At 48.2% G+C, this 19914-nt stretch overlaps 1 protein-coding gene across 1 annotated transcript in view; it reads right to left on the bottom strand.

Moving 5' to 3' along the window:
• Positions 1–19914, bottom strand: part of EIF4G1 (eukaryotic translation initiation factor 4 gamma 1) — a 189446-nt gene that overhangs the window by 145424 nt on the left and 24108 nt on the right. The window contains 2 exon segments of the mRNA XM_032225132.1: positions 12102–12188; positions 13075–13183. Coding sequence (XP_032081023.1) covers positions 12102–12188; positions 13075–13149 — 162 coding nt within the window. The 5' untranslated portion in view covers positions 13150–13183.

Genomic DNA, 19914 nt, shown 5'->3' on the forward strand with positions numbered 1-19914 from the left:
TCTTTGTTGCCCTTCTCTGCACTTCTAGAATCTCAAGATCTTTTTCATATGGTAGCAACCAAAACCGGGTGCACTATTCCAAGTTTGGCCTTATTTAAAGGATTATAAATAGCTACCAACGTTTCACATGATCTTGAGTCTATTCTGCTGTTAATGCAGCCTCTGCTTCTCCTCTTTCCCTAAGATTGTGATGGCGAACCTATGGTACATGTGCCAAGACTGGTCCTCGTGGTCGCCAGAGCGCTGCAAATGGGCCAAAACCCAGTAAAAAATGGGCTGTTTTTTTATGCCGCTTTCCAGGCGGTTTCAGGCTGTTTTTCGGGTCGTTTTTGACCCAAAACTGCTCCAAAAATGGCCTGAAACAGAAAAGCTGTCTGAAAATGGTCCAAAAAAACAGCCTGAAAATTCCCCAAAATCAGGCATGCATGCGCCAGCCAGTTGGTCTTTGCGTTTCCGTCAGACTGACAGGCGCACATATGCATACACATGCATGTGCGTTCAAGTTTGGGTGCCGAAAAGGTTCCCCATCACTACCCGAGGACTATTCTTTTCTTCAAGCTTTCAGTTTCCACATTTCAACTCGCTTCCAGGTCTCTTCCGCCGACCCACCCGTTCTTCCTTTCTCTCCTCTCTTTTCCCAGTGGGGACTTAACTGTTCTTTTCCCATTCAGACTTTAGCCAACCTACTAGGGCCTGATTCTGATATGTTGCATTTAATGTCTACCTAGCCAAGAATTCTAGAATACAGGTAGCCCTTGACTTACAACAGGGGTGACATTCAATTTATTTCTCTACTGGTTATGTGAGTGTGGCTGGGGTGTGTGGGTGTGTCCTGTGACTGAGTTGGTGTGGCCAACTCGATGACACTCTCGCGGCCATGCCCACTGAGTCACAGGCTTGGGGGGGGGGGTCACACATTTTTTCCTGACGGGTTCTGTGTATGAGAACGAGAGGGGCCCAGAGTGAATGTTGTGGCAGAGAGAAGCCGAATGTTTCTCCCTCCATTCACGGGAGAGCTGCTGCTCCCTTTATGGTCCTCCCCCCGGGGTCCCCTCCCTCCTGGGGACTACCTTAAAGGGACAGGCTGGAGCAGCTCCGCTGTGAATGGAGGGAGAAATGTTTGGATTGGGTGGGTGGGTGGGTGGGTGGGTGGGTGGGTCAAGCGGCCGGAAGGGCTGAGTCAGCAGGCGGAAGAGGTGAGCGGCGACTGGGCGACCGAGCGGGCGAACGTGGGCGGGGCCAACCAGGGGTAATTTCTAGCGGTTCAGGGAACCGATTCAAACCGTACCTACCGGTTCGCCAGAGCCAGTCTGATCCGGCCGAATTTCACCCCTGCTTATGACCATTTTTCAGAGTTATAACCGTTGCAGTATCCCCCCCCCATGGTCACGTGATCAAAATTTGGATGCTTGGCAACTGATTTGTCTTTATGATGGTTTCAGTCTCCCAAGGTCACGTGATCACCTTTTGCAACCTTCCGACAAGCGAAATCAATGGGGAAGCCAGATTCGCTTAACAACCGTGTTGCTTATTTAACAACTGGAGTGATTCACTTAACAACTGTGGCAAAGCTGGTCGTAAAATGGGGCAAAATTAAGGGGTTTTACTTAGCAACAAATATTTTGGGCTCCATTGTGGTCAAGGACTACCCCTACAGCCATTATTTCCCCCACTATTTCTTCCATGGATTGTCCCCAGGCTTCCACACAGAGATATAGTGTGGAGGGAATGACACAATAGTTGTACGGTGTCATTGGGATGCCTTCGCTTGAGGTCATCCATCCAGAAGCTTTCAGCAAAGCCACTTAATGGGGACATCTCCAAAGCCCCCAGGCGTTATTTGCAGAGGTGGTTTCCTACCTGTTCGAACCGTTTTAGCCCAACCGGTAGTGGTTTGCTGGCCTAGGTCGCTGGAACCTGCAGCGACCCCGGCCTGCCACGGTTCCACCACAAAACCGTGCTCGACTAAACCACGTCGCTGACATCATCAACAGGGCGACAACAGCGCGGAGACAGAAGCACGCTGTAAACCCTAAACCTAAAATTAACCCCTAAACCTAAACCTAACCCCCCTAAACCTAATCCTAAACCTAACCCTTAACCTAACCCTAAACCTAACCCTAAACCTAAACCTAATACTAACCCTAAACCTAACCCAAAACCTAACCCTAACCCTTAACCTAACCCTAAAGCTAACCCTAAACCTAATACTAACCCTAAACCTAACCCAAAACCTAACCCTAACCCTTAACCTAACCCTAAACCTAACCCTAACACTTAACCTAATCCTAAAGCTAACCCTAAAGCTAACCCTTAACCAAACCCTAAACCTAACTCTAAACCTAACCCTAAACCTAACCCTTAACCTAACCCTAAACCTAACCCTAACCCTTAACCTAACCCTAAACCTAACCCTAAAGCTAACCCTTACCTTAAGTTGAATTGGCTTGCTTTCAAAGCGCTATTTAAAGCGCCCTTCTTTCTCCGCGCTGGCTGTTGTCGCCCTGTTGATGACGTCAGCGACGCGGTTTAATCAAGCGCGGTTTTGACAGGTCATGGCCTGCCACACCTCCAAACCAGTTCCCTGATCGGCGCGACATTTTTTTTTCCATTTTTTAATGTTCTGTGCATGCGGAGACCTATTTATGCACCGAACCGGCAATAATAATGCCGGCAGCAACCCACCCCTGGTTATCGGTTGCTACCGCTGCACTGCAGAACTCACAAGAAACTTTGTCAAAGGCCCAGATGATGCAACAACCCATCTTAAGTCTACCCAGAACAGGGTTGAGATAAAAACTTTTAGAAAACATGCCAAAAAAAAAACCCAGCACGCAACCTCTAGCCTCAGAAATGAATGGCTTGCTTAATTCGATCCATGTCACGAGAGCTCTGGTGCTGCTAAAGAAATAAATAAGATGGCGGCTTCAAACTCTTTTACGGATCAAGAGTTTTAACACGGATCTTAAGGCTGCTTCCTGCGTTCCCTTCCAAGAATGTCCCATTCAACCTTTTACTCGTCTGAAACCGTGTGTTTGAATATGGTAAATCCTTCTTGGGAAGAAAAGGATATTCAATGCAATAGCATATTGTAGGAGGTCCGTCTTAATTAAGAATAATGGAAAGGGTGGGGGGGGGATCCCAAATGCTTTTAAAGGTAAAGATTCCCCTCGCACATATGCGCTAGTTGTTCCTGATTCTAGGGGGCGGTGCTCATCTGTTTCAAAGCCGAAGAGCCAGCGCTGTCCGAAGACGTCTCCGTGGTCATGTGGCCAGCATGACTAAATGCCAAAGGCGCACAGAAGACTGTTACCTTCCCACCAAAGGTGGTTCCTATTTTTCTACTTGCATTTTTTACCTGCTTTTGAACTGCTAGTTTGGCAGAAGCTGGGACAAGTAACGGGAACTCACTCGGTTACGCAGCGCTAGGGATTCGAACCACCAAACTGCCAACCTTTTTGATCGACAAGCTCAGCATCCTAGCCACTGAGCCTCTTAAGAGTCCCTCTTTTGTTTCTCCTTAAAGACGTTTCGCTCCTCATCCAGGAATCGGAAGCAAAACTGAAAACGTTTCTTGGATGAGAAGCGGAACGTTTTCAAAGGAAATCTAAAGTCCAGCGGCTTTTTAAAAAAAGCAATTTTGGGACAACCATGACTTGGATAACTGAGGATATCCAGAGAAAAGGAGATATCTTATGTTGAGAAAAACAGCAAAACTTTGTCCTCTCCCAATGACATTTACTACTTTAATGTAATAATTTTGGGTTCACACAGGTAATTCTCAACTTTCAACCGTCTATTCAGTGACTATTCAAAGTTACAACAGCACTGAAAAAAGTGACAGGATCATTATTCACACTTACAGCCATTGCAGGGTCCCTGAGGTCACATGATCAAAATTCAGACATGTGCCAACCGACTCATAGTTATGACCACTGCAGTGTCCTCAGGTCATGGGATCACTTTTGTGACAAGCAGAGTCCATGAGGATGCCACATTCGCTTAACAACCATGTTGCTCACTTAACAGCCGCAGTAATTCACTTAACAGCTGCGGCAAGGAAGGTTGTAAAACGGGGCAAAACTCAATGAACCAACATCTCAACTCAGCAATTGAAATTTTGGCCTCGACTGTGGCTGTAAATTGAGGACTACCCGTAACTTACTAATGCAAAGTTTTGATTCTATGCAAGCTGTTCATCCAAGATGACCTTGGTTTTTGTTGTACTCATGAAGAAGTAGCCAAATCAGGGAAATATTCAATTTCGAAACTGTTGTATTAAGTTTTTTAAAAAATGGCTTCCCTGTGAATATCTTTATACAGTTTGAGGCGTGTTTTAATGGTCTCAAGACTGTTATATGCAAAACATTGAAAAGTGACCTTTATCCCGGGGAAAATACTTGCGGCTTAAGGAAGTGAGGCTTGCAGTTTCAATTATTATATAATGGCAAATTTTCAGGTTGTAAGTAGAGCTGGGCAGTATATGAATGTAAAAATAAAATGCTTATATATCTATATCTATAGGATAGATATATAAATATATAGATATATAGATATATAAGCATTTGATTTTTACATTCATATACTGCCCAGCTCTACTTGCAACCTGAAAATTTGCCATTATATAATAGTTGAATAGTATCTATATCTATATCTATAGGATAGATAGATATGTGTGTGTGTGTGTATGTACGTACATACATACATACATACATACATACATATATTTAGTGTCACAACCCCTGGTAAGCCCCAATTATGGGAGGAAGCTAACCGCTTCCATCATCTGTCAATCGGCTTGTCACAAGAGTCCATCACGACAGAAACCCAATATTTTTACTGTTGCCTTTGTTATATTTGTGTTTTTTATTTGTGCTGATAAATAAATAAAGGGAGACTAGTATAGATCTATTTCAAGCTGTTTAGCTCTCATCAGCTAGCCATACCCTTACTGGGATTCGAACCTGTGCTGTATTGCATCTTAGGCAAATGTCTTAGCCATTAAGCCACAGGTCTATATATATATTGTGTTATATTTGTGCTAGCTAACTGCTTCCATTCTCTGTCCATCAGCTCGTCACAAGAAACCATCCAGACAGAAAGCCCAATATTTTACTGTTGCCTTTTTACATTTGTGTTGTATATATATATATATAATGCAGGTTGTCCTCTACTTACAACAGTTCGTTTAGTGAACATTCAAGTTAAGATGGCAATTTAAAAAAAGTTACCTGGGACCGTTTTTCTCACGACCGTTTCAGCCTCTCCATGGTTGTGTGATCTAAAATTCAAACACTTGGCCGACTGACTCATATCTATGGCGGTTGCAGCGTGCCGGGGTCACGCGATCCACTTCTGCGACCTTCTGACAAGCGTAAGTCAGTAGCGAAGCCAGATTCCCTGAACAACTTGTGCTACTAACGTAAACCCCTGCCGTGATCCACTTAACAACGGTGGCAAGAAAGCTCGTAACACGGGAGCAAAAACTCTTTGTTATCGATTGCTCTGCTGAGCGACATAAATTTTGGGCTGTGTTGTGGTCGTTCAGTTGAGGACTATCAGTTCCTCTGGCAAGGCCTTAACAAACTTGGGGAGGGAAGAAACTTAAGGGGAAAAAATTAAAATGTCTAGGAGGAGGGGTCTCCCAGGATATAAATCTTTTGAGTATAATACCCAGGAGAGGAAAGAACAATTTCCCCTTAGAACAGTGCCCCCCCCCCCACTTTTTGGACATCAGGGACCGGTTCCGTGGAAAGGGGTTTTTCCGTGGACCGGAAGGGGTGTGGCTTTGCATGCTGCTTGCATCCTGGGGATGGGGCTTCACTTGTCTGAGTGGCCTGGTTTCTGGCATGCCGTGTGGACAGGTGCCAGTCAGCACACCAGGCCTTAGAACAGTGGTAGTCAACCTGGTCCCTACCGCCCACTAGTGGGCGTTCCAGCTTTCATGGTGGGCGGTAGGGGTTTGCTGTAACTCTTGCTTTATAAATTTGATAAAGTAAAGTTACTTCCCTACTTTATAAATTACCGTTACTGTGGAACCGGTTGGCGGTTAGAAAATTTTTATACTACCAGAAATACAAAAGTGGGCGGTAGGTATAAAAAGGTTGACTACCCCTGCCTTAGAATATCATCACCTAAGTCTCCAAAAGCATTAAGCTGCAAAGGGGAAATATCTGTGTATGTATTCTAACCGAGGCTTCCCAAGGGCATGAAGCAAACTCCTTGTCCCGACAAAAAAACCCTTTTATTCATTTACTGTGAATTCCTCTCATTCATATCCAGCAAAGTCTTTCAAGGGAGGATTTACAGTCACAGACCTTATCTGGCTTGGAGAGCTGCCAGGCCGATATCTGCAGAACTTGGCAAGGAGTCTCGAAGAGTCACCAACCAATTAAGCGAACTAAATGTCTCCTGCAAACTCCACTCCCCTTTTGCTCCTCTTTTCTTTCCTCTGGGAGGGGCCATTCATTGTCCACTTGTGGCCTTACTCCCAAGTTGACCCCTGTTCTTTAGCTGTTCCCTTTGTCTGGCAACTCTGTGCATGCGCACACTGGGAACAAGCTCCAGCTGTTCGTCTGCCTCACTGATTTCTGACTCTGAAGGCAACTGATAACTGGCATATGGCCCTGGCCCACTCTCTGCCTCCGACGCAGAGCCCTCATCAGAACCTTCCCCAGACTCCAGGATTGGCCCAGGTTCCTCCCCAACCTCCTCACTGTCCGAATCTGCTGCCAGCTCTGCAGAACAGTATGCAGAAGAAGAATCAGCCTTAGGACTCCAAAAGAGCATCTATGGAACTGCCACCCATTGAGCAAAATGTCAGGGTAAGGACACAACGTTATGAGAGAATGTCTACAGAACGACACACGAGCCTCGGGGATTAGCTAAGGGAAAGCTCTAATCCAGTGTTTGCAACCTTGGTGACTTTAAGACAGGTGGACTTCAACTCCCAGAATTCCCCAGCCAGAAGTTGAAGTCCACCTGTATTAAAGTCACCAAGGTTGCAAAACCCTGCTCTAAGCCGATCCCAAGAAGCGAGGAGAGAATTGGAAGGTCAAGACTGCAGTAGAGGGTGGTCTACGACAATCCAGTCATCAGTGCTCCATCAACACTTATAGCTCTCATAAGGTCCATGCTCTTTTAAGCCCCTCGCCATGAGTTTCATCTGCAACATTCTGCGTGATCCGTCAAAACCGCGCTCGACTAAGCCGTGCCCGATTAAACCGCGTCGCTGATGTCATCAACAGGGCGACAACAGCCAGAGCGGAGAAAGAAGGGCGCTTTAAATAGCGCTTTGAAAGCAAGCCGATTCAACTTAAGGTAAGGGTTAGGTTGGTTCCACCACAAAACTGCGGACGACAAAATCGCGGTCGACGAAAGCGCGCATTTGACGTCATCACAGCGCGACGAAAACATCGCGCTGTGATCGAAAAATGTAAAAATAAAGCGAAAACCTTACCCTAACCCCCCCAAACCTAACCCTAAACCTAACCCTAAACCTAACCCTTAACCTAACCCTAAATCTAACCCTAAACCTAACCGTTAATGTAACGCTAAACCTAACGCTAACCCTTAACCTAACGCTAAACGTAACCCTAACGCTCTAAACCTAACCCTAACCCTTAACCTAACCCTAACCCTAACCCTTACCTTTATGTGAATCGGCTTGCTTTAATTTAATTTTTATTTCAATTTTTATTTTTTTTCGTCGCGCTGTGATGACGTCAAATGCGCGCTTTCGTCGATCGCGCTTTTGTGGACCGCGCTTTTGACGGGTCACGGGTTAGGTTAGGGTTAGGTTTAGGGTTAGGTTTAGGATTAGGTTTAGGGTTAGGTTTAGGATTAGGGGGGTTAGGTTTAGGGTTAGGTTTAGGGTTAGGTTTAGGGGTTAATTTTAGGTTTAGCGTTTACAGCGTGCTTCTGTCTCCACGCTGTTGTCGCCCTGTTGATGACATCAGCTACGCGGTTTCGTCGAGCGCGGTTTAGTCGAACGCGGTTTTGTGGTGGAACCACATTCTGTATCGTAATTCTGCCCGAACCTCAGTTTCTCAATGGGCCAAGTGACACAGTTTTGGTGGATGTCATCCTGCTTTCTGACCCTCCCCAGGTGCCATTGCAGATTTGCTGTGGGATTCTGAGCATGGAGAGGCCACATCTAATGGCCAACCCCCATGGGGAATTGTAAACGGTAACAATGAGCATTACGTTAAGGAGGGTGATGACTATTAGAAGCTGATAACTGATCGTTTTCCCACAAAACTGAAAGGAGGGACAGAAATGAGATGAATTGCGGGTAGTCCTCGACCTACAACCACAACGGAGCCCAACGTTTGTGTCGGTTAGCGAGAAATTTCGCTTCTGCCCCCATTTTACGACTTTACTTGCCACGTTGGTTAAGTGAATCGCTGCCATTATTAAGTTAGCAACCCGGCTTGTTCAGTGACCTCCACAGTGATGGTGGCTTGTCAGGAGGTCGCAAAAGGGGATCGAAAAAGACCCCGGGACCACACTGCGACTGTCATAAATACAAAGCCCTGTTCAAGCATCCAAATGTCAATCATGCGACCAGGAGGAGGCTGCAACCATCGTGTGAATAACAAGTACCGCATTTTTCTTATTATAAGACGCACCTAAATTTAGAAGAGGAAAACAATAAAAAAGGTTTGGGCCTCTGCGCGCCTCATTTTTGGCCCTTTTGGGAGGACTTTTTTGGCCCTTTTCCAGACTTTTTTCAACCCATTTTGGGGGCTTTTTATTCCTTTTTTGGGGGGTTGACCTGTTTTGGGGGCTTTTTCTGGCTCGTTTGGCCCATTTTTCAGGCTTTTTCGGCCCTTGGGGGGGCAAAAAACCCTCAAAAATGGCCCCCAAAGCATCAAAAACAACCTGAAAAAAGCCTTAAAAATGGCCCAAGAAAAGCCTTGAAAATGGCCCAAAAAAACCCCTTCAAAAATGGGCCCAAAAAGGCTCCAACCAGGCCCGAAAAAAGGGCTGAAAAGGGAGACGTGCAGAGGCCAAAATATGGCCAATGAGTGGGCGGAGCTTCAGCAATATTCGGTCGATAAGACGCACAGCCCTTCTAACCCCCTTTTGGGAGACCAAAATGTACGTCCTATAGTCCCAAAAATATGGTATTTGTTTCCAATCCTGTTATAACTTCGAGAGGTCACTCATTGAACTGTTGTAAGTCGAGGACGGCCTGCCGTTCGTTCCCGTCCCTCTGATGATGTGTGAAGACTTCCACTCCCGGAATCCTGAGTTAGACTGATCTATCATCCAATACGCGTAGAGCGTCCACATTTGGGAACTTTAAGACTTGAGGACTTCAACTCCCAGAATTCCCCAGCCAGCCATGCTGGCTGGGGATTTCTGGGAGTTGAAGTCCACAAGGAGTTGAGGGAGTTGGAAGTCCACAAGTCTTAAAGTTCCCAAGTTTGGACGCCCCTGGCATAGAGAGATGCCCGACTGGGGGAAGAAAGAGACTCTGAAAGCAGAGGCACAAAGCATCCAATTTCCAAAGCTTGTTAGCGGTTAACATTAAGATTTAGGCCGGGATTGTCCACCCTGTGGGACAGATGCTTAAGAGACTGTGGCTTGCTAAGATCACTCGCCGAGATGGCTATAGTAATAATCTGTGAACCGGACTTCCTTGTTCGTCTCCCAATCTCTCCACGGAGACTGGATGGACCAGCAGGACAAGACAAATGGAGCTTTGATCTGACTCAGAAGCTTCCCCGCGGAGGATCACGGCAGCGTTTAGTTCTTCCCGAACGTCAAACTGTAGCCAGAAGAGAAAGCCAGCTCTCCGGAAGTGGCAGTTTGGCTCAGACAAAACGGGCCACCCAATTCGGGCCGTGAAGATACAATCCTATTCCTTCACTACGTTGGAGAAGTTTAAGATACAACGACGTGTGGGTTGAACACTTAGATAAACCAAGGAGGATGGAGAGCAAACTCCACTAAGATTCATAGCTGGCAGTTTTTTTAAAAAAAAGAATGCCAAAGTAAGTTTTTAAATAAATTGAGGGTTTTTTAAAAAACGAACAAACAGCTTCTGGCCAGATTGAGAAGAGCATGTTACTGCACTACACGGGAACCGTCTCTCCAATCCCGCGGCCGAGATCTTGCCTGGGTGAACACCAGCTCAATTCCCACGTCACAAACTAAGGGGAGACAGGGTGAAACCTCCTGTCGTTCCCTCGACCTTTGTTCCCAATCAAGCAAGTTCTCTGGCAACCGGATACAATTGGAGGGACAGAGCCCACCCACCCGCCACCCCCACATAGCCAAGGGGGAGGATGTAGGGGTGACAATGGAGGACACAGTCCTTCTGGGAGTCTGCACATAGGAGATCGGAGCTCTGGAAGACGTGCAACACACCGAAAGGGAATGAGAGGAGTGAGGGAGGAGAGAAGGATTCCAGGAGAACCAGCCCTGAGAAGAGGTCGGGAAGTATATTCGAGGGGAAGGGAGGAAGGAGGAGGAGGAGGAGCACCAAACGGAGAAGCCAGACAGCAGGAGTGGAGCAAAAATGAGAAACAGTGGCAAGAGAAGCACTTTCATGAGTCAAGAGGCCATGCAAGTCACAAGGGAAGTGGAGAAGCTATTGGGCTGTGGACACTGCAGTCAAACTGGCCCTAACCACAACTCAAGAGGGAAGATGAGCTTCCACATGCCGGCCTGACCCATCCTATAATTTCTCTTCTCCAGGTTTTCTTCTGTTCTCTGGCGACAGGGACCGCCTCTTCTTTTTCCCCACCCCAACAATCTCTTCTCCCTGCAGGCTTAAAAAAAGAGCTTGGGAGGGATCCACAAAACGATCTGCTCCCCCTTTCAAATGTGTTTAAAGCAACGAGACCAAAAGGCTCCTCACTCGTCATCTTAATCCAACCCAGGATGGAAATAATAATAATAATAATAATAATAATAATAATAATAATAATAATAATAATAATACAGGTAGTCCTTGAATGACAACCATGTGTTGGGCGACTGTCCAAAGTTAACGTTGGCACTGAAAAAAGGAGAGTTACGACCGGTTTTCATCCTCACGACCGCCCGCTGCAGCATCCCCCACGTTACGTGATCAAAATTCAGACGCTTGGCAACTAGCTCATATTTACGACGGTTGCAGCGTCCGGGGGGGGGGGGGAGTTGGTGGCCTTTCGGCTAACTAAATCAACAGGGAAGCCATATTCACTTAACCACCGTGTTAGTAATTTAATAGCCGCAGCGATTCACTTAAGAACGGTGACTAGAAAGGCCGTAAAACGCAGGCAAAACAAGACTCAAGCGAACAACCGTCTTGCTCAGCAACGGAAATCTGGGGCTCAATTTGTGGCCGTCAAGTCGAGGGCTACCTGTATTATTATCTTTCTCTTAAAAAACGGGGAAGGTGGAGAGTGAAGGGGGGGGGGGGAAACCTCCTGTAAGACAGGAGAGTTCACGGGGACACAGAGGGTCTTAACTTGGAGGCTTCACTCTCATCACCTCAGGCGCCCCTCCAGCTCTGCGGTCAGTTGCCCTGCAGTGTCCAAGCACAAGCCCTGACCCGAAGGGCCCCCTCCCTCCCCCTAGGATGGCATCCAGCATGCAGTGAGGCAAGCGGAGGGAGGTTAGTACCTGCTGATGTAAAGAACGCGGCCCTGCTGGAAACTAAGACGAGAACGAGCGTGGGGGAAAGGAGACAAGAGGAGAACGTCACCGACAGTTACAGGCACCCCTGTCTACGCCCTGCTTTCCCCCCACCCCTTCCCAAATTCCTCTCTCCTCTGGGCAGCTGAGCCGCCCTCCCTGCCTCCTCTCCGCCACTTTCCATGCCAACCCGACCTAGGCATCTCTTATAAGCTGGCAGCTGGCTCCATCGGGCTCCTTTCCCCAACCCTCATCCCCACCTGGCACAGGCCGCAGATGCACTCCCGAGTCAGTGGCGCCTGCAGACCGAGTCAGCCTGCAGGGCTGCTTGTGCCCTTGCCAGCCCCCGAGCCAAACCGAAGAACCTGTTTGGCAACGCATCAGAGGGGAGGCTCGGCTGCCACCTTCCAAGAGAGTCCTCCTGCAGCTCCCAGAGCCGCAGTCCCGGTGGGCTGTCGCTGCCTTCTTACCGGTCGAGGCTGGGAAGGCGTATTCATTTGGGTAGCTTGTGCTGGGTTAAAAACCACAGGTGCCGCCTGGCCAGGAGGAAATGCTGACTGCTAGGAGAAGGGAGAAGAGAAGAAGCAGGTTAGAAGCTTCGCGGCAGCTGCCCCAGCCGCACCTGAGGCAGCGCTTGAGGAATAGAAAGCCATTGACTCTAAGACGCATGGGAGAAATGGAATTAAAACGGCATCGGTCAACCTGGCAAACCTTCCCCTCGACAAAAGCACGCCAATAGGCCAAAGGCAAGCAAACTACAGGGAAGTTCATTTTGGCCACAAACATAACATAAAATTGGAGCAGTGGAGCAGGGTTGGGAGGACTCTGGCCCTTTAAGGACTTGTGGACTCCATGCTGGCTCAGGAATTCTGGGAGTTGAAGTCCACAAGTCTTAAAAGGGTCATAGTGCCCCCACCTCTGCTAGAGGACCTACCGTATATTTCAGAGTATAAGACTCACTGGAGTATAAGATGCACCAAGATTTTGAAGAGGCAATTTTTATTTTATTTTTTTAAAAAAAGGTTTTGCACTCTGCAGGCCTCTCAAGCCCTCTGCACGCGTTTTTTTTTGTGAAAAACAGGGCATGCAGAGTGTTTGAGAGGCCTGTAAAGTGCTTCTTGGAGCTGGGGGGGGGGGGAATCAAGCAAAGAAACGGCCTGTTTTTCGCTCGTTTTTGCCCTCCCCAGCCCCCAAGAGCACTTTGCAGGCTTCCCAAATCCTCTGCACGTCCATTTTGGTGAAGGGGGCGAAGTTTCGAGAGTTCAGAAATGTAGTATTCGGTGTATAAGATGGATCCAGATTTTCACCCTCTGTTTTGAGGGGGAAAAGGTGTGTCTTATACTCCGAAAAATATGATAACCTCTCAAGCCACCCGGGTGGTGGTGGGGGGATGTGTGTGTAGCCCAGGCAAGGAGGTCCAGGCCTGGGAAGGAGAATCCTTACCTGTGGAAGTCCAGGAGAAGGGGAGGGGTGTGGGGCTGATGGGGTTCCTCCTGAGGGCTGTGGAGCTTTGTTCATTTCACGTGTTGCTGCATAAGGATCCCTTTACTATCTGCAGAGAGGGAGAAGGAGAGAAGCGTCATCAAAAGGAACATGGGGAGAAGCAGACAGGGTGAAATGCTGAGGTACACCATACAAAGAGAGAGGCTGAAACCCGGATTTTTATGTCAATTTACCACAAACACTTTTGTGACCTGCCAGAGGCCAGCAGAGCTGGCAGAAGATTCGGACAGTGGGGAGGTTGGGGAGGAACATGGGCCTGTCCTGGAGTCTGGGAAAGGCTCTAGTGAGGGCTCTGTGTCAGAGGCAGAGAGGGGACCAGGGCCGTATGCCAGTTATCAGCCGCCTTCAGAGTCAGACATCAGTGAGGCAGAAGAACAGCTGGAGCCTGTTCCCAGTGTTCACATGCACAGAGTTGCCAGACGAAGGGAACAGCTAAAGAACAAGGGTCGACTTGGGAGTAAGGCCACAGGTGGACGATGAATGACCCCTCCCAGAGGAAATATAAAAGGACCGAAAGGGGAGTAGAGTTTGCAGAGACAATTAGTTTGCTTAATTGGTTCGTGACTCTCCGAGATTCCTTGCCAAGTTCTGCAGATCTCGGCCTGGCAGCTCTCCAAGCCAGATAAAGTCTGTGACTGTAAATCCTCCCTTGAAAGACTTGGCTGGATGTGAATGAGCAGAATTCTCAGTGTATTAGTAAAAGGGGTTTTTGTCGGAACAAGGGCTTTGCTTCATGCTCTCGGGAAGCCTCGATCAGAACAGACGCACTCTCGCAAAGCATATTAAAAAGGGTATTTTTCAGAAATCTGTGGCCTGACAATGTTTTTAAAAAAAATATTATTCATATTAAGAAAAAAGTGCGGTCAAAAACTGTGCCCAAGGACAAAGTCTTCAGAAACCTCATCACTCAAGGAAAGTAATAAACAGAGCAGGAAGAACATGTGTAAAACAGTATGAAGCCGGGATGAAGGATATGTTGAAATCGTAAACTGATACAGAAACCTTGGGGTAAAATGATAAACCAGCCCCAGAAGTAATTAGACTAGCCTTCCTTCCCTTCCTCCGCTCAAAAGAAGGAAAGTCATATAACTCTCACTTCAAATGCTGGGCAATACAAGCAGTCCTCAACTTATGACCACAATGAAGCCCAACATTTCTGTTGCTACTCAAGACAGTCACTAAGTGAGTCCCACCCCCATTTTACAACTTTTCTTGCAATAATTGAATCACTGCGGTTAGTAACACGGTTGTTATGTCCACCTGGCTTCCCCATTGGCTTTGCTTGTCAGCAAATCGTAAAAGGGGATCATGTGATCCTGGGACTAAACCTAAAACATACAGTATGCAGAATGGTGGCAGAATTTCTGTACCGTATGGCAATTCTAGACAAAAGAAAGTCTGGGGAGGGGAGGATGAGACATGATAGCAGTCTTCCACTATTTAAGGGTCTGCCAGAAAGAGGAGAGTCAACCTATTTACCAAAGCACCTGAAGGCAGGACAAGAAACAATGGATGGGAACTAACCAAGGAGAGAAGCAACCTGGAACGTAGATGCATCCTTCCAGGGCCCTTCCAACATGATAGCAGCATCCCAGTATTTGCGGAAGTACCGCAAAGAAGAGGAGGTCAAGCTATTTTTCCAAAGCACCAGAAGGCACGACAATTAAGGAGAAACATTAAGGAGAAACTTCCTAACAGTGAAGCCTTAGCAGTTGCTGCGCGGGCTTTCTACCCCCCCCCCTCCCCACTGGGGGTTTCCTCAGCCTCTAGTGATTGATCAGGCAGCGTGAAGGCAATTTCGATCACTTTTACAGCCATTTAAAATTTTTCCTTTAAGTTTCTCCAGGATCTCAGGATGAACACAGCCGTCCGTTGATGGACTGAGTCGATAACTGGGTGGAGCCTGGTGACCAAGGCGTGGCTAAAAGGGCTTATCTGACTCAGTCCAATCAAGAGAGCGTGGCACGACAAAACCGCGAAGCCCTTATCCGCGGAGACATAAGCGCGTCGCTAAAGCCGCGACATCATCATCGCGCGTCATCACCGCCGCGACAACAGCGCGGCAACAGAAGGGAGCTTTAAAACGGCGCCGTGGCAGAAAGCCGATTTCAATTAAGGTAAGGGTTAGGATTAGGTTTAGGAGTTTGTTTTAGGGTTTGTTTTAGGGTTAGGTTTAGGGTTAGGTTTAGGGTACTGAGTGCTTGGGAATGCGCGGATTTGCCCTCCGCGATTATGTCATCGCGGTAGGGTCGCGTTTTTCCTTAGCGCTTCGAACGGCGCGAATTAGTCTTCGCGCTTATGTCTCCGCGGATAAGGGCTTCGCGGATTTGTGGTGGAACCTCAAGAGAGAACAAAGTCAACCCATCCTGGATAATCTTCCCCTCACTATGGAGAAGGGATGAAGTATAGACATATAGACACCAAATCTGCTCATCAAGCCACCTCAGTTGTAGCAATCAAATGGAAAGGGATGGGAGGTGGTGTTCTAATTACAGGTAGACGTCGACATAATTGAGCGGCCTAAAATTTTCTGCTGCCAAGCGAGACGGTTGTTAAGTGAAGTTTCCCTCATATTTCCTCACAAGTGAAAGTTTAGCTCGAAAGTCCTACCTCGTACAACTTATCGCGCCACCCTTGTGAAGTGAACCGCTGCAATTATTGAGTTAGCAACACGGTCGTCAAGTGAATCTGGCTTCCCCACTGACTTTGCTTGTCAGAAGGTTGCAAAAGGGGATCAGGGGATGCTGAAGCCATCAGAAACATGAGTCAGTGGCCAAGCATCTGAATTTTGATCACCATGGTGTGAAAAGGGTCGCGAGTCACTTTTCTCCCTGCCCTTGCAACTTCAAACAGTCACTAAACAAGTGGTTATAAGTCGAGGACTACCTGTACTTAAAACATCACCAATTTCTTTTGTTATCTCCAACTTTTATGTTCTGTTCTATCTACCTTCAACTATTTCTGTCCTATAACAGGTGTATCTTTTCCAAAAATGAAACTTTCTGATGTAGCATCAAAAGAGGCCCTGAACCAGCTATAAATTGATGCTCAGGAGGAATTTCAGAGAAAAGAATGAAAGAGCCCCATATTCCTCCTCCTATAAGGAGGACAGGCTCCTAGCAGAGCGATTCCCGGAAAAATATAATACTTGTCCATCTTTGGCTAAAATAGTGACGCAGTCCAATTTCCATCAGCTGGTTAAACAGTACATATCATATAGCAGTGTTGGCTAAACCTTTTCGGCACCAAGTGTTGAAACAGAACGTGCGTGCATGTGCCGGAAACCAGAAGAGCAGCTGCCTGGTGCGCATGCGTGCGCTGGCCAGCTGGTCCTTCATGCGCACAGGAGCGCCAGAACCTGAAGAGCAGCTGGAAGGCACACATGCCCAGAGAGAGGGCTCTATGTACCACCTCTGGCACACATGCCATAGGTTCACTATCACTGTCATATCCACTATGTGTAACCGTGAGTTTCAAAACACAACCATGACAATCTTATCAACGGTCTTCTTTAATTGTAAAGGACATTCGGAGGCATGTTCTACAGCCACAGAGACAGACTGTTCTGAGAACCACGTACTTAAAAAACAGAATTTCTAAATAGGTTTCTCCCCCCTCCCCCCCCCCCACAACCTTGGTGACTTAAAAAAGTTGTACGGACTTCAATTCCCGCGCTGTTGAATTCTGGGAGTTGAAGTCCACAGCACGTAAAAATGCCATAGTTGCCCGTCCATGCTCTAGAGCAGTGGTTCTCAAAGAGGTTGGGACCTCTTTGGGTCACACTGGAACGAGGCCCTCTGGTTCTTCGCCACCAGCTGCATTTCCCTTCAGCCTTCGCCCAAAGTCCCATACCAGGAGGTTGAAGTAGTCGGAATTTTGCCCCCCTGCAACCCGCACAAAAAGACTCTGCAACAACACAAAACGTTCATTGCACGTATCCATCCCAGGGGCCGTAGTTTGAAAACCCCTTAGTGCAGTGGTTCTCAACCTGTGGATTGGGACCCCTTTGGGGGTCGAACGAACCTTTCATAGGGGTCTCCTAAGACCATCGGAAAACACATATTTTCGACGGTCTTAGGAACCAAGACACCAATTTTACAGTTGGGGGTCACCACAACATGAGGAACTGTATTAAAGGCTCGCGGCATTGGGAAGGTTGAGAATCACTGCTCTAGAGCATTCACGAATTGTTGATGTTGAAGCTTGCGGGTTGTTAAAAGGCGCCTGGCCCAACGGCACTCATTCCCCTCCTCCGCACTAACCTTCCCCCCACCCCAAAAAAGAGGAGTTCCATCTTCCCCAGCCTTTTGAGCTGCATGATGGACCAGGAGTCTAAGATGCCCCTCCCACCCTGCCGAAACATTTGCATTTAGTTCAGGCTGTCTTTGGGTGCCCACATGCCGTGTCGGGGGGGGGGGGGAGATTTCACTGCTCGGGACACAACTGCACCGTCTGCAATAATTCTCCTCCCCCCCCTCTTTTCCTCTTGCCCAGCAGCCAATGTGCCTGTGGTGCATCATCACACCCAGGTGTGGAGAGGGAGGGGGCCTGCAGCATCCCTTCCTACAGGAAATCACTGGGGCTAAGCCAATCACGAGGCGTCGTCTCAAATGACCCCTGCTTTACAGACCGAAATACTAATCTCTTTCTAATCCGGGACAACGAAAGTCCAGGGCAGGCAAGCAACCCTTTGGGTGAACGAGCAGGACAGCCGCTCGGAAGCCAAGGCAGGGGTCCCAGCTACGGCTAGGAAGCCAAGGGGCTCCACTTTGAAATAAAAGTGTCCGGGTACCACTGTTGGGAGGCTGAGAAAGTCCTAAATTAACTATCTACGCAGATTCTCAATCACCCAAGGCATGGTTATCTCTGAATCAACCGTATACACCCCCTCTCCATCATTCCCCAGGAGGCCAAAGGAACTTCTGAAGATCACAAAACAGGCAAAGCACTAGAGGTATAACCATGGGGCACGCACAGACACACACACATACACACACACACACATCACTTTCTACCCAAGTTATGCCTCCTTGCACAAACGAGCTCTTGGGAAAGGCCAAAGAGACTTTTTTTTAACCACAGGCCCAATCCCACCAATACGTTTGCAAGACAGGGGAAAAAAGGAAGGAAAAACAAAACTGCTTTGGAACTTATTTTGGGCCTCAGGAACACCCATCCACCCCTTTTCCTCGAATCCTTTCCTCTTTGAGAGGAAACCAGCCTCCTTATCCCATGCCTAACTCAAGGCTTGCATCGAATAAGAGCCGCAGCAGAAGCCAGCAAAGAGAATAATACTCACCCCAAGGAGGAAAACCCCAGGCCGGGTTTTTGCAAGCGGTGGAGACTTTTCATCTGCCTGGTTTTCCCGAAAGGGATCGGTGGGGAGAAGAGAGGGGGGGGGGGAAGCAGGGAGAAGAAAAGATCAGCCTGCAAACCGGCTGGTGCATGGCACGGAGGTCCTCCGGGCTCGCCAAACATGGGCAAGGCAGGGGACAGCCCCCCGCCCCCACCCTGGGAAGGCCGGGAACATGAGTGCCGGGGAGCTGCCGTTGGTGCTGCTGGCGGTGTCAGATCGCAGAGTCTGCTGCACTGCAGAGACATAGAGAGAGGAGAGGAGATGAGCCGAAGGAGAACCAGGGATACCTCAAAGCCCCACCCAGTCGCAGCAGCCATTCGGTCTGGTTCAGCACTGCCCAAACCAGTTGAGAGGAAGGCTCACACCCAAGTGCGTGAGTCACCAGCTCCAGCAGCAGCAGGAGGGAAGAGGGCTGGCAACCTTCAGGCCCACGTTAGCCCAGCCAACACCCATCCGGGCGCCCACAGTGGGCACCAGAGAAAGGCACAGGGCAACTGGATGAGGTGCCAAAGCCGGGCGCTTACGCCCACGGGAGGCCTGCCCTCCCTCTCTTGCCAGGGAACGTGCCCGATCTCACCTCCGCTCCGAAGGGCAGAAGAAGCAGGTTGAGGAAAGGAAACTGCCGTATCTTAATCAGCTGCTTTGGGGACAGTTCATAAAGTCATCCCCCCCCCAAAAAAGACTTATGACCGTTTTGCACGCTTACGACCGTTGCAGCATCCCTGTGTGAAATTCATCACATGGTCAGCCGGAGGTTTAGACTGGATTGAGCAGTGCTGGTAGTCCTTGGGTTTACAAAGGTTCACTTAGTGACTTGTTTGAAGTTATAATGGCATTGGGGAAAAAAAGTGTGGCGTTTGAATGTTTTCCACACTTACGACCGTTGCAGCATCCCCGTGGTCAAACTTCAGCTGCTCGGCAACTGAATTCGTATTTATGACGGTCGCAGCGTCCCGGGGGGGGTCACATGATCCCCTCTTGCAACCTTCTGACAAGCCAAATCCATGGGGAAGCCCGATTCACCGCCGCATTAACGGCAGGGATTCACTTAACCGTCGTGGCAAGGAAGGTGGTAAATTGGGGCAAAGCTGACGTTAACAGCCGTCTCGCTTAGCAACAGACACTTTGGGCTCGATTACAGTCGTTAAGTCAAGGACTACCCGAAAATAAAACAGGGTCTTATTTTCCTTTGACCACTGAAAAAAGCGCTTGGCCTTGTTTTGGGGGAGGTCTTATTATTTTTGAGGTGCAGGAGACGGCGAGCATGGTCACCTCATGGCTGCTGCGGTGTTGCAATATTTTCAGGGAAGGTTATTTTAGTGCATGTGCTCAAAAGCCCAATTGGGCTTATTATCCAGGGAGGTCTTATTTTCAGGGAAACAGGGTATCTGTATGCAAATGCAAGGACTAGGGCAGTGTTTCTC

The sequence above is a fragment of the Thamnophis elegans genome, chromosome 10 (assembly GCF_009769535.1).
Source record: "Thamnophis elegans isolate rThaEle1 chromosome 10, rThaEle1.pri, whole genome shotgun sequence".
Lineage (NCBI taxonomy): Eukaryota > Metazoa > Chordata > Lepidosauria > Squamata > Colubridae > Thamnophis > Thamnophis elegans.